Source organism: Euphorbia lathyris, chromosome 8 (assembly GCF_963576675.1).
Source record: "Euphorbia lathyris chromosome 8, ddEupLath1.1, whole genome shotgun sequence".
NCBI lineage: Eukaryota > Viridiplantae > Streptophyta > Magnoliopsida > Malpighiales > Euphorbiaceae > Euphorbia > Euphorbia lathyris.
The window spans coordinates 28,196,423-28,217,741 of record NC_088917.1 but is presented as its reverse complement, the minus strand read 5'-3'; the positions used below and the strand labels follow the sequence as shown (position 1 = coordinate 28,217,741).

The 21,319-nt window shown below is 35.5% G+C and overlaps 3 protein-coding genes across 3 annotated transcripts; 1 reads left to right on the top strand and 2 right to left on the bottom strand.

Annotated features, from left to right (window-relative positions):
- Positions 1–5,849: 5,849 nt before the first annotated feature.
- On the bottom strand, positions 5,850–11,320 carry LOC136202398 (lycopene epsilon cyclase, chloroplastic). The gene is made up of 11 exons (XM_065992984.1): positions 10,836–11,320; positions 10,577–10,748; positions 10,136–10,271; positions 9,939–10,049; positions 9,734–9,836; positions 9,385–9,528; positions 9,194–9,301; positions 8,362–8,458; positions 8,151–8,279; positions 6,844–6,976; positions 5,850–6,147 (listed from the first exon to the last, which is right to left on the bottom strand). Exons 1-11 carry the CDS (start codon positions 11,118–11,120, stop codon positions 5,976–5,978), a joined length of 1,590 nt encoding a protein of 529 aa, XP_065849056.1. The 5' UTR covers positions 11,121–11,320; the 3' UTR covers positions 5,850–5,975.
- A 179-nt stretch (positions 11,321–11,499) lies between these two features.
- LOC136202399 (single myb histone 4-like) lies at positions 11,500–14,582 on the top strand. The gene is made up of 6 exons (XM_065992985.1): positions 11,500–11,741; positions 12,112–12,341; positions 12,584–12,668; positions 13,158–13,241; positions 13,935–14,205; positions 14,295–14,582. The coding sequence occupies exons 1-6, from the start codon at positions 11,592–11,594 to the stop codon at positions 14,324–14,326; spliced, it is 852 nt and encodes a 283-aa protein (XP_065849057.1). The 5' UTR covers positions 11,500–11,591; the 3' UTR covers positions 14,327–14,582.
- A 2,268-nt stretch (positions 14,583–16,850) lies between these two features.
- On the bottom strand, positions 16,851–18,754 carry LOC136203147 (glycylpeptide N-tetradecanoyltransferase 1-like). Its single transcript, XM_065994223.1, has 2 exons — positions 18,552–18,754; positions 16,851–18,399 (listed from the first exon to the last, which is right to left on the bottom strand). Exon 2 carries the CDS (start codon positions 18,347–18,349, stop codon positions 17,066–17,068), a length of 1,284 nt encoding a protein of 427 aa, XP_065850295.1. The 5' UTR covers positions 18,350–18,399; positions 18,552–18,754; the 3' UTR covers positions 16,851–17,065.
- Positions 18,755–21,319: the final 2,565 nt, after the last annotated feature.

Sequence of the window (21,319 nt, the reverse complement as noted above, 5' to 3'; positions counted from 1 at the left end):
TATTGATATAATTCTGAATACACTTCCTATCTAAATCAATGTAAGCCCCGATACACTTCCTTATGTCAAACATAGGAACTTATTTTAAAATGTAATGCACAAAAGTATTTGCCAATCCAGCATACTTAATACTTAATTGTGCACAATTAGAGTCTCTTGACCTTCCTATATGGAATTGGTTAAAACTTCAAGGATGGGAGACTCTGCTCTCTAAACATGAGCATGAGTATCCATACCTAATTCAAGAGTCACTACACCAAATAGCCTCTCAGATGACGGTTAAAAACCGTCGTCCTGCAAGATATAAATCTGTCACAGAGTTCGCTGCTATTTGATGCACCTTCAGACGACGGTTGAGTTTTGTCATGTGAAGGCACGTCACATGACGTTAGCCTATTTGCGTACTGTCATTTACTCTTGTTACGATGCGGCTTATTTATTAATACTGTCACCTTTAATGTCATCACATGACATACTAATAATTAAAAATGTCAAGTAGATATATGGAAAATTGGCTTATTGGCATTCGCAGTTTTTATAATAATTTCCGTCGTTGCAGCTTGTTTCAGATGTCATAGGTCTTAATCAATCATGTCAATGTATTTATTTTCAGATGACAGATTCATTTATTTTAATGTATTTTTATTGTTGTTTAGATGACATTTTTTTAAACGTAAATGTCACTCTTTGCTTTCTTCTTCAAATGAATTTCTGATTTTTGCCTGAATAATGAAACATACTCAAATGAACAAGAAATTATGTATATGAATGATTTTAAATTTATTGGAGACTAATGCTCATAATCTGTTTACATTTGTACAGATAAATTTCTGAATGTAATTAATATCATGTAAAAAAAGCAATATATATCCAATTGGACAATTTGTTATAGTGTTGGAAACAAAATCCAACTTGATCTGCATATCTTACAAGTCATTATTAGGCCTACAATCCCTAAGTCTTGATGTCTGCAAAACCAAATGCATTTCATTAAGGGTGTTGTTAAACATAGCCCAATTTTCTCACCCTTAGCCATCCGAAAGAACGAAAATGCCCTTTCAAGTGTTTGGGTGGGAAAAACACTTTTTTTCCTCTCCCGAACCTCACTCCATACTGAGAAATAGCGTAAGATAAGAAAAAAAGAGACTTGCCATACCTATCAAGTCAAGGAATTGCATAGAAAGTCAAGGAATTAAATAAGTAAATAATGCGGCTATGCATGCGTGAGGACATCACGCCTCACCACATGGTGAGGCGTGTGATGTCCTCACGTCCACGTGTCGGAAGAGGAAAAAAATGGTTTAATTGACATTATAATTTGAATTATAATTATCAACATTATAATTTGAATTATTTACCTTATAATTTTCACCCATCCAAGTTCTGTCTCGTCCCAATTTCTATCAAAAAAAAATATTAACCTTATAATTTGAAATATAATAATTAATATAATAATTAAATAATATACACGCAGTATTAAATATGTATTAAAATGTGTTAAAATCAATAAGTTCTACTAAATTACAACAAGTCTAATTTGCCTGGTTCCATTCCTCCATAAACTGCTCCAGATCAGTCCTAACTGGTGGAGCCTCCTCATCAGGCAGGAGTGAGATCGCCCATTGAGTGATGCCTGCCAAACGGCTAACCCACTGCATAAAATTAAATATTAGAAAACAAACGTAGGTAAAACAATAATAATAAAAATAATAAAAAAACCTACATATTCGTTGTTGGAGCGAGAATGGTGGACTGGCGTATCCCAAGGGGCACGAAGCAGACGAGGATGTGAATATCGTTTGTACCACTCCATGTACCCAGCAACACAAGCACCGGGATCGACTCCAACTGGCTGACATCTCCTCCGATCAACGCCACGAGTAGATGGAAATCTCCACAAAGTATCATCAACTGTAACAGATGAATGCGTGAGTCTGTATGATAGAGACTTTCATGGCCAGAATGCAGTATCAGGTCTAATATGCTCAACCGGGATAGGCTGTACATAACCGACTTGACGCAGGACTCGATCGGGCATATATGGCTCAACAATGTCTCTACACTATATCCAACTGGCATAGGATGCTCGTAGCTGATCGTCATCGACGACTGGACCATAAGGCAACCACATCACCTGCAAAAAATATATAATAACGTGTTAATAAGAAATTAAATTTATTTAAGTAAACTGTTGCAAGTTATAAAATATTATTTTACCTCAGCTGTCGTCATCTGGTCCAACTGTGCACGAAAGGTTTCAAGTCGGGAGGCCTTCCTGCCTGGAGTCCCGACATCCCATCTGCACGCCCGGGGAGCATCATCTGGAATCTGGAGTGGTAGTCGATGGGACCAGAATATCGGAAAATACTCATATATCCACGCCTATAGGAGGGTCAAACATCCACATATACCCGAGCACTCTTCTCTACTCGCTATCCCCAGCTGCCGATACAAGGTGGCAAGAATAGCAGACCCCCAAGAATGTCCAACTGTCCTTATGACGCCGTCGTGAACCTCCTGGAGATGGGACAGACTGACCCTATCGCCACTCTTGTCGACAAACAAGGTGGATCCTAACAGAAGCCATATCCATACTGTGGCTCGATTCCCGATATCCCGATCCTCCGCCGGATGGGTAAGGCCCTCCATAGTATCCGTAAAAACACCTCCACCACTCCAGTAGTGTGGCAGCGGCGATTGCAACTCCTCCTGAGTAACTCCAAACATAACCATACACATAGCCTACATCCGCTCAATACTGCATGTATCGGAGATCATCTAACCGTGCACTATAATACGGAGAATCTGCCATACATCGTACAGAAGGATAGTTATCTCCCCGGACGGGATGTGAAAGGAGTTCGTATCGGGCTGCCACCACTCCACGAACGGAGATATAAGAGGCGCATCCAAATTCTTAAACATGGTGGATGAGAGGTGAGACAACCCAGTCCTGTCTACCATATCCCTCAGCTGTAAACATGAATTTATTGAGCAAATTATTCTTACCTCGGGTGTCGTACCTTGATACCATCGCTGCAATGTGGCACATGCTACTGATATGTTGTAGCACATAAGAAAATATCGATGATGCCCCTCAAACATCCATGAGGCAACGTGTCCTAAAAAACTAGGAATCACGGAACCATCATTGGGGCTACCATCCACCGGCCCTGAAACAATCCAGCTACGGTCCTTAGTTGCGTGATGTTCATATACACCTATGGTGCGGCGTGATATTCATACACCTGACGCCCCGATTCCGAGTTTTTAAAATTAATAAATTTCAATTGAAAAACCATATAAAAAGCATCCAAATGAGTCGAAATTACGTACCATTAATCCCTTTCCTTTGCCGCCCCTCCCCCGATCCATAGTTTTTGTCCGAATTTGAGTTTAGAATTTGAGGGGATTTGAAGAGTTGAGTAAAGGGTATTTTTGTCTTTGTACGAGGCTAAAGGTAGGAAATTAGAGCTATGAATAGTAATCCACTTCATTAATTAGTACATATTACAGAGACTATTGAGACTTAATAACCCATTTACTATTTTCCCTTCCTAGACCTTTCACTTACCCACCCACAGTATAAATATGAAGCTTTTACCACATTCTCAAAAGTCCATAACCCAGTAATATACTTACCCTAGTATACCGATCATGGCTAATCTTAGGGGCCTCCATTTTCGTATTGAGGTGGAGTTTACCATACTTCGGCAGGAGTCACCCAGGTGGCTTCTCAATATTACAGGTATGTATCTTACTCACCTAGAAGTTGTGCATTGTTCTTCCTTCTCTATTTCTGCTAACTCACGTACGCTTGCTGCTATATATGCAGGTTCTGAGAATGGCGACCATCTGCAATGGTCTGTCATGATAAAGGGCCCTACAAACACCCCGTATGAAGAAGGTGTATTTAGAGTCGATATCAACTTCTCTGTTGATTTTCCCTCCACACCTCCAGTTGTAAGAACACGAACTTATTAATACATAGTAATCAATTCATATATATGCATATACGCTCATGACATTACTATTATTCTCAGTTCATATTCAGGAATGAGATTTATCATCCTAATATCCGTCCTTTAGGGGGTGCATCTTTGCCCTAGCTACTTGATCGCCCTTCCTATCATGTTGCCATGGTAAGATGATGCTATAAATCTATGCATTTGCCTATGCTTGGGGTCTAATATATCTATGCATATTTGGAGTCTAATTTATCTATGCATTTTCTAGATGTTGTGGCATATTTATGGAATACTGATAGTGTTCTTCATTTGTATGTTTTCTTAAATTTTTAATGGGTTGAAGATAATTTAGAACCAATTTCATGTACTTCCATGGTCTTTCATCAACTTTTATTGAATTTATGTAATACTGAAATTGAATTAAAATGTATTAAATTGTAGGTTTTGTTGTTTTTATTATTTCATAATTTGCAGTTTTTGTTCTAATTATTTAAAAATAAATGTTATATTTTTTAGAAGATTTATTATTATTATTATTGTTATTTATCTAGATGACAATTATGACAATGTTGTTCTATTGATTTGTCTTTCGGCTTTTTAGCTTTTTGAATTAAATTTTTTGATTTAAATTTTGTTGAATTTTTGTATTTTCAAATTGAAACATGAGCTCTTCCAGTGAAAACATACAAAGTAAGTATCTTCCACTTTGCAGACGCCTTTACAAACTAGAGAATCGCAAACCAATTTCAAAGTTTAGCCTCTCTTTAGAAAATATGAACCAAAATTAGCATTATTCGCATTTGATTTAACGATATCCTTATTCTTATCGTTATTGATGAATCTTCAAACCTTTGCAATAGTGCGTTGGACAATTTTTGGTGTTTTCTAAAGAGAGGTTTGTGCAATTCTAGTGGGAAGTGTCGGTTAGGGTTAGACAATGATATGTTATGAGAATCAAGGCTCTTGTTGCTGCTGATATGTAGTAGATATGAACAACTCTTTCAAAATTTTACCATATATTTTTTTTTATTTCATGTTTAAAATTAAAAGGCAAAAAAACAAGTCCAAAAAATGAAAACAAACAATCACTCAATTTGGGAGGGAATATTTTGGCTATTATATTTGGAAGAATCATATAAGTGAAACAGTATCTCTATCCTAATTTTCCAACTCATCATTTGAGTATGTTCATGTGGCAAAAAAAAAAAAGAGTACATGTCAAACGGAAGGGTTAAAAGTGAGAAATTCTACAGCACTCCATGAGTATTACTCCCGACTAATGAAAATCGTTTTAAATACCACTTCATGAACATGATTGGTGGAAAGAAAAAATATAAGTATTACTCTAGAAGTACTCTAAAATCTTCCGTTAAAAGCATAGCAAACGAACTTGAATGGCTAAATTTCCTTTATCCATTGATTAAGCATTTAAGTTCCTTGTGTGTTTCTTTCTTCTTTGTTAATCTTATAAAGTAATACCACGAATTCATTAATGACACGATACAAGCAAGGGAATCATGGAATCCGCTCTGAAAGAACCTGGAATTCCGTCGGTCAAAAAGAAGGCTACTTCAATCTTCAAAAAAGAACACCATTTTCACACCTCTAGGCATGGCTGTTTCAATCATCTCTTTTTGACCCTAGAATTTTGTCCTGGATCCCCTCGACATAATCACCATAGAAAGGGACAAATAAACTCCAGAAATTCTAAATAGTTAGTTCACCTATCACAGTTGCTCATCCTGTGATCCTAGAAATTGAAAACACCCTTGAAGAGTCGGATTTTACAAACAAAACATCAACTTGTGTCTGGGTTCAATTATGAATATATTCACAATTACTTAACTATGAAATAGAAATAACAATTTGGCAACACTAAAAGAAGAAACATGGAAGCAAAATGTGTATATATAATATAGTATATACAAGTACCTAGTCTTATTTAATTTGGGCGTGTCAGTGGGATCCTAATAATTTCCAAGTTGAGAATAGAACCAGTGGATGGGATTATACTGTGAGTGTGAGGTAAGTTCTTATCATATTTGCTCCACTGGGATCAGAAAGTAGATGCTTAACAAGGCACATTCTCATATCATTTGGTGCCATAACAAACATATAGAACGCAAATAGTATGAGGTCAGCTGAAGATAGAGTTGAACCAAGGAATCCCTGCCACATCCTGCATCATCACAACACTTCAGTTTATTCCTTACTGTGGAAAGCAACTAGTTGGGTATTGTTTATTCAATGAGGGCCCTTATCATTCTGATTTTGGTTAGTTGACCCCTTGATCTTTCATTTTAACACAACAAACTCCTGATTTTCCTTTTTTGTCACATTAGGTCCTTCATGACTAGAAAAATCAGCTTTAAACATAAAACTCGGTTAACATAGCGTTATCCATTTAATCTGCACCCGAAATTTACAGTTTGAAAGCAGTTTTTTATATGTATGATGTGAAAACTGTAAAACCCTCAGTTTGGACTGTCAAAAATACAATGTCAAACATAAATGAAATGAGTACTGCTCTTTTAGCTAAATTAGATGTTCACAACTAACTAATTCAGAAAGCGGGTCTAATGTTACCAAAAATAAATGATCAGGGGACTGATGTGTTGAAATAAAAGATCAAGGTCTAATCTGCCAAAATCGGAATGGTCAGGGGCCTTACGGTGCTTTTTCCCTTGTTTATTCACTTAATATGAAATAAATTAGATATTTTTCTTCATATAGCTATTATGATGTTCAAGTCTCATCTCCTTACCAGCTTTACAAGATGCCAAACAATCTGAAAAGAAGTCTATGTATACAAGGTGTAACTTGTACATGCGGATAAATGTGATAAGAATGGAGCAAAAAAGAAAGTAATCCATACCAAGTGGGTAAGCGGAAGAAAGTACGGAAAAATGTCCTGATGCCCTCCATATCTAGTTGTAATATAAGTGCTAGTCCAAAGAGGAAGAATGCCCTTTGACGTTTCCTCTCTTGTGGCCAAAGAGTGTTCCAAGCTGACCAAAAGTGATGTATTCATAATAAATCAAATCTCTGACTTTGATGCATTCAGTTGGTATATTTATAGCATGACAAAAGTGATATATTCAACAATATCACTTTATCTCTCTGACTGACTAGATAGGAAAATAGTATACAATAGTTATGATTACAAAAATATGCATTTCCTACTGAGAAAAAAGCTCTGTTTCTAAGTAGCCATGTGCACCAGGAAAATTTCATTACTTAACATATAACATATGCAGCATACTGAAACTTACAAGTTAGTAACTTAGTTTATGTTTAGAGGTCATATTTTTAACTTGAAATGAATCAATCATGGTAGCCATATTGCATAATCTCATACATCTCTTTCTAGTTAAGTCTCTAGTTCACTTAATGATCTCATCTCAAGTCCAAATGAGCCACACTAATGAGTTCAACGAAAAGGGAAAGAGTACAAGATGCAATTGAACCCCTCCTACGTCCTAACAACACAGCATAAATGAGGTGCAAGAAAAGCATAACCGAGACAAACCTAACCAATTAAGCAAAGTTAATTGTGTAGCCAAGAAATTACCCAGCAACCTGCCTAATACTAAAGTCGTTAAGCTCTAAAAATTGCACTGATTCTGTGCTTTTCTTCAGAGTCTGTAATTAACAATTTGACTACAACTGTGTGCGGGAATAAGTTGCAAGTTTCCCTCAAGCTCTCTCCAAATTCCAAAATCAGTGCACTCCTCCTAACTCAATGGACAACTTCAGATCTTGGCAGTTTACAAATAAGATTCATAAGATCCCAATGTGTCCATCAGAAAACAAGATAACTTTATCCTCTTACTTACTAGTAATTATTTACTTTAAATGCATCAAACTAAGACCTGAAAACTCAAAATTTGCACATAAGGAGCCATATTGCAGTTAGCTATCCTATCCTTACTAATATTTGCAGAAATGGATCAATACCCCCAAAAAGAAACCTTGATTGATAGATCCAAAAGGATTTAAACTTTTAGCTGCAAATGCTCTTTACAAGTGTGTTAGTTATGTAGCATATACAGACTACGAACTAGATTGTGATTCCATATAGTAATTGCGATATTATCTTGCTCTGTTTTGTCCATAGGGTGCTAGCGTGTGACAAAGGAATTCTTGTGCATGCATATGCAAATATGTTGACATGAAACGTACCTTCCATTGAAATATTTGCATGACTTCTTTTAAGAGCAATCTTGTCCTTAGAGTGATCCTGTTTCAATATATTTGCAATTACAGAAGCATAATTTGGAGCCTCTGACAATGATCTCACCACAGAATAGCCTGTTTAATAAAGAGAAAATAATAGTCCTCTTCAAATTCAAGTTTCTTTGAGATGCTCGTTATTCTCTCAATCTTTTCTTACCTGTAGCTGGATGCACCATGCTAGCAGCAGCACCAAAAGCAAGGTTTTTTTGTTCCGTATTAGGCAATGAACCACCAACTGGAATATAAGACCATTCCTGCATCAAGATAGGAATATACACTCTTATGCACCCATAGAAATGTAATATCATCAATATAATTCATATTGTAAGACCAGAACTAATTTGTAAAGCATAGCTACATTCCCTTGCACACGAAGTGCCTCCAGTCCATGAGTAGATAGCCACTAAAAAGTACTAGTCTTTGCATTCTGGTAGGCAACAGGAACTTGGAGAATTCTGGCCTATGTGCAATAGGATGTGTATCAAGCGATAAAGGTGCCACAATCACTAATAATGCCATATCTAAGTCAACAAGTACCCAATTTGTTTTTGTTCCTCAACAGCACTGTCGAAGCAAACAAAACCATCTTTGACTGATATCATATAAAAGAAAAACCAAATTTAAAGACTCATGTTTGAGAAATGGAAATTTAAAAAAGAAAAGGTCAGCAGATAACCTCTTAAATTTGTTGGTTGACATGCAATTATGATAACACAATAATTAAAAACAGAATCTATTGACAGTCTCAATATCTGCAACATGAAAAGTGTCTGAAATTCTAACAACCACAGTTTAGTAGGACAGCTTATTCTAAGACATGGACATAAAGCTCAATCTGCCATAGTTTCAAGATAGAAAAATCTTTTTCAGACATGTTATTTCTTTTAAGGGAAAATTATAGAAGGGTTAAAGATTTGATTATCATGCATCTTCTGTGGATAAAAGATCATATTACATGGAATACGTCACATTTCGTTTTAGAAAATTACCTCTTCATAGGTTTTTACAATCCGGATTCCCAGTGTCTCCAATCTTGACATGAGTTTTCTTTTCAACAAGTCAAAAGGCATAGCATCTTTGGAGGCCAAGCAAGTTTCCTGTATTACATTGTCCTTAAATACTTCGGACATAATTGTAAGGGAAAATATTATGCACCCAAATAGGATCCAATTAAACAAACCTCAAAGAAAACTCTTGTCGGTGACATGGGCATAACATAAAGAAATGTTGGATATTCAGCTTCTAAACAGGGAACTTTTTGTTTAGCATAGTCTCTATAATCCATGAAGACCATCTTACTAGGATCAAACGGAATGCTTTCCACCTGGAAACATGAAAGAGAACTGATAGCATCATAATTGATCAACTCTGCATCTTGGAGAACTTACAAAAATTCTCCAACTGTGCTGAAAATAGACAGCAAATGGTAGGTTCTAAACAATGTGGTGCGTCCTCTTATATAAATGCAGAATATCTAGTAATAGTTGAGGTTCAGTGTAATTTTTGGAAACAAGTATCCTAAGTCCTACCTCAACTTCCACACCATAAGCTGTTTGAACAGAAACCCGAGGGCCACCCACTTCATACTGCAACAGTTTCCCTGAAGCTGCTCCAGATGCAACAGTAGCAAGCCTATAATAATACATTAGAAACTTGACATATAGTGAAAAATTGAGACAAATTCATGCCTGCTATCATATAAAGGAGCTTAAAATGGGGAATATCACATTTTACCTGCAAGAAACAAAAATATCACCTTCACAAGCTACAACACTGTGACCGTCAGCAACTTCAGTAATTCTTTCCACTTTTGAGCTAAGATATGAAACACCTGACTCGACACACCTACCGGAAATTAATACAGATTACACAACTATACAACGCCACTTATCAACCACCAGATTAAATAAAAAGATTCCGGGCACTCTTACCTCCTCAACAGTTCTTCATGAAGTAAATGTCGACTAACTCGTCCATAGGCACGTCCAATTAAAACAGGATCATCATCATCGAGATATACTATGGTATCCCTCCAGACATGCTCAATACATCTTTCAAGTCCAAGGTCTTAAAAGGCAACAGATTAAATTCCAATTAGATGTTGATCCAAACAGGGAATTCAGCACCGCCAAGGGTGTTGAGGTTTTCTCAATGTGTTTTTTATCATAGAATGAAAAAGAAAACAAAACAAAAGCTTCACCGTCATATTAAAAAAAAGTAAAGAAAAGAAAGTAAGAACTGCTATTAAAATGGGAAAAGACAAATAAACATGACGGAAGTAAATAAAAAATTAAGCTAATTCAGTTTGAATTTTGTTCTGTTACTAGTCTATGGCATCAAATATAGTTCCTGATATAGAACAACTCTTTTACCTTTAAATTCATCCTCCCATACACCATAGTTATTAGTGAAAGGAAGATCAGGACCAATAAGTCCTACACTTAATCCCAGGTTAGCTGATTCTGCGGCGAGAGCAAGCCCAGCCGGACCACATCCAATCACTACCAAATCCAACAAATCGTCTCCAACCGGTATCGGCGGTAACTGCATAAGCATCAGCAGCAAATGAGTAAAGCATTTACAGTTTTTAAAATTAAAGCGAACAATGAAGCAGTTGGAAAAGAGTAAAACCTTATCTGCGAGTTTAGACTGTTCCTCCATGGCCTTTTTTTGCTGCATTTCAACAAAAAAAAGCTCGGAACCACCGGCCTTTATATAATCTTCCTCATCAGCAAATTCTTCTTTAACCGCCACACAACTGTCGCTTCCTCTGCTTGATCTCACTTGTAATAGATGACACCGTTTCTCTGAAATAACTCTGTTTTTATTACTACTCAATGTTCTCCTCCTCAACCTGGGCTTAGGAAAAGAAAACACCGCCATTGCTGCAAAGTTTCGAGCTCCCAAACACTCCATACTGGACTTTTTTCTTCAAGAATTTCACCGGGAAACTTGTTGTTTTTACAAATAAAAGAGCATATTTATGCTTCACGCCATTTGTACTTTGTTACACGCAGAGAGATGAAAATGAGGATCGTATGAGCCTTGCGTACAGCAGTTGAAACCTTGGCACTCGCTCCACCTCTCTCCCTCCCTGTACTCTCAAAGTTTGGGATAGGGAGCCTTGCTGAGTTGGAAAGGTGTGTCATCGCTTAAGCTTCCACGTGGATTATTATAATTGGCACAAAATCAAGAAAGCTGCTAGGACAACCAATACGGTAACGTTTGGTTTCTATTCATTGAGACGACGTCGTGTTTTGACGTCATCGTTTTATTTGCAAAATTTAGGGCTGACTATGCAAACGGCTTCGTCCGTTGCGTCTGTCTTTAGTCAGTCCCAGTGAAGAAGGTTGAAATTTTTACAGGAACAAACTCAGCTAATCGGTGATGGGAAATCCAAAGCAAAAATGGACGGCGGAAGAAGAAGACGCTTTAAGAGCAGGAGTCGCCAAACACGGCACCGGAAAATGGAAAAATATTCAGAGAGATCCCGAGTTCAATCCTTTCCTCTTTGCCCGCTCCAACATCGATCTTAAGGTTTTCTTTCTCTCTCACTTGTCTGTGTTTAACTTTCTTTTGACTTCTTGATTTGGAAAAATGTAAAACAAACGCGTGTTTGGGTATTTCTCGAGCTCAAGAACGCAACTCTGTTCTCGATAATTCAGCTACGTTTTGCAAAACTTGACGTTAATTAGCTATTATCTTTGGTAGACCCGAAATTTGGCAGCGAGAGGTGGGTGTTTCTTTGAATTAATTTATGAAGCTGAAAATTGTGCCCCTTTTTTCCCTGATATACTTCTGAAGTTATCAATGGTGAAGAATGAAGAGTTTTGTTGAATGAGAACTAAAGTGAAAATATGATTTTGCTTATGGTATGTACTATGTGAAACTGTTTGCTTTTTTTTAGGACAAATGGCGGAATATGAGCGTCAGTGCTGGTGGCCAGGGCCCAAGGGAAAAATCGCGGACCCCAAAACCAAAAGTTGATTCTGATTCTTCTGTTCATGCTCTTGCTACTGCTGTTTCTCCAATTCCAGTTTCAAACTTACAGACTTCTACTTCTGTTACCCCGGTTAAGGCCACTCCTGTGATTGATGATTCTTCTAAAACCGTAGTGGACGGAAAAACTGCTCCAAAGTATGCTCTTAGTTTTTCTTGCCTTTGCTCTCTGTGTATTTTTGTTCATTTTTCAATCTTTTCATTCAATGGAAGTGTCAAGTACTTAATCATCACATCATTGGTTATAGAGTTTATATTTACGACCTACCTATGGATACAGAAACAATTTGGTTTTGTTGGTTACATACTGGTGCGCCAGATTTCCCATTTCTTTAGCTATTTAATGAATTGTCGTTGGCCTAAACTATTTGATTTTTCAGGTACAATGCAATGATTTTTGAAGCAATTAAAGTCTTGAATGAGCAAAATGGAGTAGACACCAGTGCAATTGTAGGCTACATTGAGGTACGAAGGAAGTTTTTATTATTGCAGTGTTCATTGATCTACCATGGAGGAGGCTTTTATTTGTAGGGAAAAAAAGATACATGATGTTTTTCACATTTAATAATATGTACTGGCAGATGATGATACAAAATGCATATATGCTGCTATTTCCTGGTCTGTTTTGACAATTTCATTCGCCTGAACTTATAATTAAAATCACTTGTTTGATAGATTCTATATGAATAAACAGCGTTTTAGGTCAGGACATTTATATCATCTCTAGCGTTTTAGGTACGAACTACAATTACATTCTCCTTTTAGGACTTGGTAAACGTTTAATCAGGATTTAGTTGTGTTGTAACTTCCACAAAGTTCATATGCAAAAGCCTCCCATAATCTTGAGCCTTGAGGTGTTGCTGCACTCTGCTGCATTTTCTGCTATCTCATTTTTCATGCTCTATTAAGTTTGAGAAATATGATGAATTAGTTGTTTCCTTCATATTGATGCAGCAAAGGGAAGCTGTACCACAAAACTTCAGAAGGCAATTGAGCTCGAGGTTAAGAAGGTTGGTTGCACAAGAAAAACTTGAAAAGGTAAATGTTTGGCCTTTTTTGTTATATCCTGCTTGATTCCATTATCTTGATGCGTGATGTGTGCTTATATTTGTTCAAATGTCAAATCAAATTTTTGCTTCGTTGTTTCAAAATGGCATTTGTTTTTGTTTTCCTATGCATTATTTATGCCTTTGATTTTTCCTGATACAAAAATGTGAATGAAATTTATGTCTGAAACCACATCATTAGGCTCTATACTGTAGCAAATTAAAACTATTATAGCAATGACCAGCTGTCCCTGTGCTGTGCCCCTTCAAATGAAAGGAGTGATAGTTAATCTGATAAGAAGAAAAAAAATCTAATAGTGTCAAAACAGGTTATCATGTCGTAATCATGTTATGTGATCTTATAATGAATATATATGATGTAAATGCAACAAAAATGATAATCATATCGAAGGGATCGTGTCAGGCGGGTTGTTCCGGTAAATCGTGTTGTTGTGTCAGAAATTGAGAGCCCTAATTCTAGTGGACATTGCATCTAGTTATAGCTGGCAGGAAAACTGTTGCCTGAGTTTTCCTCTACTTTATCATGAGCATAAAGAAAATACCATTCCAACTCCGAGAAGGGACATAACAAGTAACAAGGGAACAGATTGTGTTTCATATTATGAGAATATATTTGCTCTAGAGTTGAGAGAGCTGATAGTTTGACCATGTAATGGAAATGCAGGTCCAAAATTGTTATAAAATAAAGAACAATTCAACGTTAGGGGTAATAGCACCGACTCCAATCCCGAAAGAAGTCCGGCCTAGGCCATCACCGGTTTGTATAAATGTTGATACTGTGGAAGAAGCAGCAATAGCTGCTGCTTATAGGATTGCAGAGGCCGAAAATAAATCATTTGTCGCAGCCGAAGCAGTAAAGGAGGCAGAGAGGGTTTCAAAAATGGCTGAGGACACAGATTCACTGCTACAATTGGCTAATGAGATATTTGAGAAATGTAAATCAACATTCTTGTGTTCCTTTGACATTGCTTGCTCACTTTCCATTAAGGTTTTTATTCATTTTTTGTTTTCTTACTCTCTACAGGTTCAAGAGGTGAGGTTGTGCTTATGGCATAACCAACGGATACATTCCTTGTCAAATAAATAGATTACCAATACAGTGCGTGTAAATATTGCTCTTTTTTCTCCACAATTTTTTCAGACATGGCCAAGTTAAAAGGAAAAAGGTTCTTGTGTTGTAAAATTTGTGGTGTGATTTTCATAAATTTATAGAGAAACTGTTTGTTGGGCAACTTGTTTCTGATCATTTTGTAGTGACTCAATCTGTGAACTCCATAGTGATAGAAGTTTATTTCCCGCCAATTTGATTTCATATTTGCGTCATTTAAGCTCTACTAGGGTCTACATGGAACTAAACATCTGTGTTAAATTTGCGAAGTTTCATATGCGGAGCCTACCTCGATGATAATAAGACTAAATTTTTACCTTATAAGTTCTTAAATAACCAAAAAGCTAATTTGTAGCTTTTCGCTTCTAAAAATGAAACATAAGTAGAAGCATTGCGTTCTTTATGCTCTCTAGTTGATTTGCTGTGAGATGGAAGCAAGCAGCTCAGTTAATTAATTAATTATGATTCAATTGTTTTGTTTTGCTTATGAATATTGCAATATAGTTATATAACTTCGATTTCCTGTCAAATAATTATTTTTTAAGTTTACTTGGCGTTTTGATTTGTGAAAACGTTATAACCGTATTTCACTAAATTTAATCGGAATTTCTAGAGTGACAATCAATAGGATAATATATTCAAGCTTCTTCATTCACTATTATTCCATCCATTTAAAAAAAGAAATAAATAAAGATTTACAGTCTTGTGACTTCCATTGTGTAACCATTGTTTAAGGTTGTTTTTTTTTTGTTAAAGCATAAGTCTATAATTAATGAATAGTTTGCCTAATGAATAGCATGTCTAAAGTTGATGTAAGGTTGCTAGAGCTGTTGGTAGGATTGTCTCCTTAATTGAAGGAGAACCTTGTATATATATGTGTATTACTTTTAAATAAAACATATTCACATAGGCTCTTAAACTACATGGTATAACATGTATTCTAGTGTATTACATGGTATTAGAGCTTTATTTTGGTCTCTGTTTTGGATTTCTGGATTCTGGGTTTGTATTTTTGGGTTGTTTCTTTCAGCATTATTGTCTGCCTTATGAGCAGAGCATAATTAAAATATATGCTTCCGCTTGAGGGGGAGTGTTAAAGCATAAGTCAATGTAATTAATGAATAGTATAACTAAAACTGCTGATAGGGTTAGCTTTGTCTCTTTGATATATATATGTGTATTGCTCTTAAATAAAACATATTCATGTAGGCTCTTAATTTATATAGTATCCCATGTATTTTAGTATATTACATGATCTGTTACACTTTTAAACATTCATCTAATTATTAAGGCAAAAGATACGTAATTATTCTGTTTAGTGAATTCACCTCTTATTCTTTTATTTTTAAGCAAAATTTAACCGTTGTAATTTCTTTTATATTTAATTTATCTACAAAGAAATTGTAATACTCTTATTTTGAATTATAAAAAATATAATTATTTTGAATTATAAAAGATATAATTTTACACATTGATAATGAAATAATTAATGCTCTTTAACCGAATTTAGATATTTCGGCCTAACAAATTTGGCAAGTAGAAGTTTAATAGGACAACAAATAAATTATCAAAAAACTCATGTGTTTGACATAGAAAACCCAAGACTCAGTTAACCAAAATCGAAATTATCCAGGGCCTCAAGATGTAATTATTAAATTGAACTTTCCTAAGATGCATGTTATTTTGCTTTCCCTGTCAACTAAAGTAGCGGCCTTTTTTTGCTAGCAGATATAATTGATGATGAACCTCTTATCTTCGACAAACAATTAGAAAGAGTAGAGAATACAGCATGGCAAGCCATAATGAAAGAGTAGCCTTTTAAGTCTCGCATGATGCAATACTCATCATATGCAACATAAATCTTAAACCAAGATTAAGCCTATATATAATAGAACTGCCAGAAATTGAAAATTTACCGGTCATTTTTATTTTTATTGCATTTACATAATAAATAATCACTTAGAATATAAACATAACTCGATTATGACACAACAACCGTTTAGATACCTTATATAATATAATGAAGGATTAAAGCCCTTGTGGTATCCAAAATGTTGGCATTTGATACCTGTGGTATTATTTGGTAACATTAGGCCACTGTCGTATCCTAATTTCTGGCATTTGATCCATGCGGTATCATTTGGTAACATTAGGCTCCTATGCTATCCTAATTTGTGGCATTTGGCCCATGTGGTCCCTATCTTTTCATCGATCCGAAAGCCAAATATCACAAATTAGAATACCACATGGGTAAAATATTACCAAATCATACCACAGGGTCAAATGTCACAAATTAGGATATCGCATGGGCCAAATGTTACCAAATAATGTCACATGTTACCAAATAATGTCACATGTGCCAAATGCCGACATTTTGGATGCCACAGGGCAAGGCTTTAATCCTATAATGAAAGCAACTCTTACCAATTAAGCAAAGATTATGCTGCCATTCCCGCAGAATTAGACTGAACAGAAGTCAAGAATAAAAAGGGGCATTCATGTTCTCACATTATTTGTGTCCAACTAACAATTTCAATGGCTAACAACATCGTAATTTCTCTATAGTTCTTAAGCTGTTAAATTAAAAATAGAATCTCTGAAATCTCCACAAAAAAGGTACAGAAAAACATGTTGCCTGCACATCTCATTGGCAAATCAAACCACTGCACGCACCTTGAGAGACAAAACTAGAGGAGTACAAGCCCAAGTTCTGCTGGTGCCAAGGCATTTTGAATGCGGTAATTATAAAGATAATAGTGAAGTTGTCCGTCTCCTGGACCGAATTTCAGCTCTTTTAGAAAAGACTCATTATGCATGACATCTAATGCGTTAAAGACATCGAAATCCTTCTGCTTCGCAACTATAAGTGCATCATTCATCAACTGAAGCAATGGAGTGTTAGTGGAAACATTATAATATGAATAAGCAGCTTTCAAAGTTGTGTAATTCGGGTTGCCAAGAATAGATGATGGAAGAGTATAGAAGCTACAAAAGTCAGTGATCTCATGAGTCTCCGGGCTCTCAACCAAGAAACTATCAACCACATCCTCAGTTGGAATAAGCCAATGTTCAACATCATCCTCGTCAAAATCAGGAGCAACAACAAACTGGCTCAAGTACTTCCTAAGCAATCGAGTAACAGCTGGGACATCACGAAACTCCATTTTCCTAAATCCAGGAGTCACTGGTGAATCTGGTAACTTGTACAGTTTAATAGTTCGGCTCATTGTCATCCTTGCTCCAAGCCTAGAGAATCCAACATCAATAAGCTTCTTCGGGTTCAAAGACCTATGCCAATACTGACAAGTTGTTATCGGTGTTGGAAGAACCACACCAGCAGTATAAGCTGCTTGCCAAATATTCTCTAAATGAACCCTCCTAGTAACCTCCTTGATCATGACAGGGGCAAGTCTCTTAGACCGGAGCTTCTTATGAACACATAAGAAATTAATCTCGGCCTTTTTCACAACTTCATCACGCACCCTAATCCTTGCAGGTACACCAGTTATAAAAGCAACAAGCTTCTTCGAAGTTTTGGCACGAACACCAATGTGCCAGCTCCGATAATAACCAGGAGGACGAAGTGCCCACCTGAGGAACTCCTTTGAGTAATTAAACCTAAACATATTCTCATCATCCTCAACATAGTTGTTCTTCAAAAGATTATAAACCTCAGTGCAAGTTTCCTCCAAATCTAGGTCACAAGTTGTCCACTCATACGGACTAGGGAGATTGTAAGGTTCTTGCTTCACTTCAGACAAGGGACTCGGAGGCTCAATTGGTCCCTCTGGCAAACTAGTGTCCCCAAGATCTTTGAATTGACCTACAGGTTGAGTCTCCCAAAATTTGTGTTGCTTGCCTAAAGATAAAGAGTCCTGAATCCTACGGGAAATGGTTTCGATTTTGCTATCATCATCCTTAGCAAGTTCTTTAGGAGATCCAGGGGAGGAATTATCATTACTATCATCCATCTCAACAAAATCAATTTCAATTTCAACAACGATTTTCAACCAAAAATTGCCTGAATCAAACGACATTCATTAATTAAAAGTTAATGAAACTATAATTCTACTCCTACAACAAAATGTAATTACGAGACAAAAAAAACTTAATAGAACTCATGTATCAAAAACTAATAGATCTATGAAACAAAAATGAGAAAGATCAACTCACAGGTAAATGGAAAAGCTTCGCCGGTGTGTAGCTCAAAAGACGATTGAAGTTGGCGATAGTTTAGAGATAAGTGGAAGAGTAACTAAACGATGAAATCATCACTCAATTTACAGCGGCGGCTTTGGAGGTTCCAATTGCTGCGGAGGAAGCGTGTGGGCTCTTTGCTGTAGTTTCCCTTTTTTTACATGGGCGATACTCTCACTAAATTTGATATTACTTTAATAAAAATAGTGATACTGTGTAATTAATTAATTTTATTTTAGGGTTAAGATCTCAAATTCAGAGGTTTTGACTAGTCTCTAACAGCGGTGTTTGTGTTTGGTGAAAGGATGTTTGAAAGGCTTTATTGGGTTCAAAAAAACTATTTTGAAAAAACTAATTTTACGAGCTTTTTTAATTAGCTTATTGCTCAATATCTTTTATGAATATTTTTACCTCTAATTAATATTCTTTAATTCTAAATAAATGTTTTATCATGTCTTTATTTATTATTTTACATCAACAACTATTAACAATAAACTAAGTTTTATCAAACAAGTTCACACAATTCGCTGGCGGAAACAGTAAATGAGGCATAGAGGGTTTCAAAAATGGCTGAGGACACAGATTCACTACTACAATTGGCTAATGAGATATTTGAGAAATGTAAATCAACATTCTTGTGTTCCTTTTACATTGTTTGCTCACTTTTTATTAAGGTTTTTATTCATTTTTTTGTTTTCTTACTCTCTACAGGTTCAAGAGGTGAGGCTGTGCTTATGGCATAACCAACGGATATATTCCTTGTCAAATAATTAGATTACCATTTTACAGTGCGTGTAAATATTGCTCTTTTTTCTCCATATTTTTGTCGGACATGATCAAGTTAAAGGAAAAAGGTTCTTGTGTTGTGAAATTTGTGGTGTGATTTTCATAAATTTATAGAGTAACGGTTTGTTGGGCAACTTTTTTCTGATCATTTGGTAGTGACTCAATTTTTAAACTCCGTAGCAATAGAAGTTTATTGGCAAAAAGCATCATTAGCCCTCTGATCTTTTATTTTTTGATTCATTAAGCCATTGATTTTTTATTTGGATACATTAAGCCCTTGATCTTTTATTTTTGGTCTCATTAAGCCCTTAATAACCAAATTAGTAAGTTGTGAATATGTAATTATGTTAAAAAGACGTTATTAAGTTCATATGTATTTGAAATTATTAAAAAAAATATTTTTTACAGTTTGAATTAAGGTTTTTGCAGTTTTCTTATAACCAAATTATACATCCAAAACTGTTTCAAACGGTGAAAAAATACAAATTTTGAATGCAGTTGCAATGAATAACAGCCCGTCAACCGAATTTTATGTTCAAAATTACTTTTTTTGGTCATCAATGACTTGATGAGACAAAAAAAATAAAAGACCAGGGGCTTAATGTATCCAAATAAAAGATCAAGGGTTTAATGAACCAAAAAATGAAAGATCATGGGTCTTATAATGCTTTTTGCCAAGTTTATTTCCCGTTAATTTGATATCGTGTTTGCGTCATTTAAAGCTCTATTGGTATCTATGTGGAACTAAACATTTATGAACAGTTCATACATGGAGCCTCTCCGATGATGACCGTAGGACTAAATTGGCACAAATATTACAAGATTTCATAAGTTGATCTTAAATATGCTAGAATAGAAACATAAGTAGAAGCATTGCTTTCTTTTTGCTCTCCAGTTTATTTGCTGTGAGATTGAAGCAAGCAGCTCAGCTGATGAACTAATTATGGTTCAATTGTTTTGTTTTGCTTATTGTTTTGCTTGTGAATACTGCAATATAGTCATTTATATAACTTCAATTTCCTGTCAAATAATCATTTTTTTAAAAGTTTACTTTGCGTTTTGACTTGGGAAAAACATTATAACCATATTTCACTAAATTTAATCTGAATTTATTCAAGCTTTTTCATTCCCTATTCTCTTGCATCCATAAAAAGTAAAAATTTACAGTCTTGTGGCTTCCATTGTGTAATAATTGTTTAAGGTTGCTATTAATCATTCATCGAATTATTAAGGCAAAAAGTATGTGATTATTCTGTTTTGATGGATTCACCCTCTTATAAAATTTAACATGGTAGTTTTTTTTAGTTTTTTTTATTTATCTATAAGAAATTGTAAATTCTTATTTTAAACTGAAAAAAATAAAATTATTTCAAACACTAATGATGAAGTACGCAACGTTCTTCAACTGAATAAGATATTTCCACCTAACAAATTTAGGCAAGTAGAAGTTCAATATGACAACAAATAAATTATCAAAAGACAGACTCCATTTACCAAAATCGAAATGATCCGTGGCCTGAAGATGCACTTATTAATTGAAATTTGCTAAGATACATGTTATTTAGATGTTATTTAGATTTCCCTGTCAACTAAAGTAGCAGCCTGTTTGCTAGCAGAAACAATTGATTATGAACATCCTATCTTCGACAAGCAATTAGAAAGAGTACAGAATACAGCATGGCAGGCCATAATGAAAGAGTAGCCTTTAAGTCTCGCATGATGCAATACTCATTATATGCAACATAAATCTTAAACCAAGATCAAGTCAATAGATAATAGGCCTGCCAGAAATTGACAATTTACCGGAGACAATCCGTTGACGCCTGTTTGACACGATTATCATTTTTATTGCATTTATATAATAACTAATCGCCTAGAATATATAGATCGCATAACTCGATTATGATACAACAACCCATTTAGATACCTCATAATATAATGAAAGCAACTCTTACCAA

Excerpts from the sequence above, each read along its gene's own strand:
- LOC136202398 (XM_065992984.1), bottom strand. The coding sequence starts at position 11,120 with ATGGAGTGTTTGGGAGCTCGAAACTTTGCAGCAATGGCGGTGTTTTCT. Across the intron at positions 8,459-9,193 it reads TTGTAAAAACCTATGAAGAG|GAATGGTCTTATATTCCAGT; the intron begins GTAATTTTCTAA and ends ATCTTGATGCAG. Across the intron at positions 8,280-8,361 it reads CATGGTGCATCCAGCTACAG|GCTATTCTGTGGTGAGATCA; the intron begins GTAAGAAAAGAT and ends TTTATTAAACAG.
- LOC136202399 (XM_065992985.1), top strand. The coding sequence starts at position 11,592 with ATGGGAAATCCAAAGCAAAAATGGACGGCGGAAGAAGAAGACGCTTTA. Across the intron at positions 11,742-12,111 it reads GCTCCAACATCGATCTTAAG|GACAAATGGCGGAATATGAG; the intron begins GTTTTCTTTCTC and ends GCTTTTTTTTAG. Across the intron at positions 12,342-12,583 it reads GACGGAAAAACTGCTCCAAA|GTACAATGCAATGATTTTTG; the intron begins GTATGCTCTTAG and ends TTGATTTTTCAG.
- LOC136203147 (XM_065994223.1), bottom strand. The coding sequence starts at position 18,349 with ATGGATGATAGTAATGATAATTCCTCCCCTGGATCTCCTAAAGAACTT.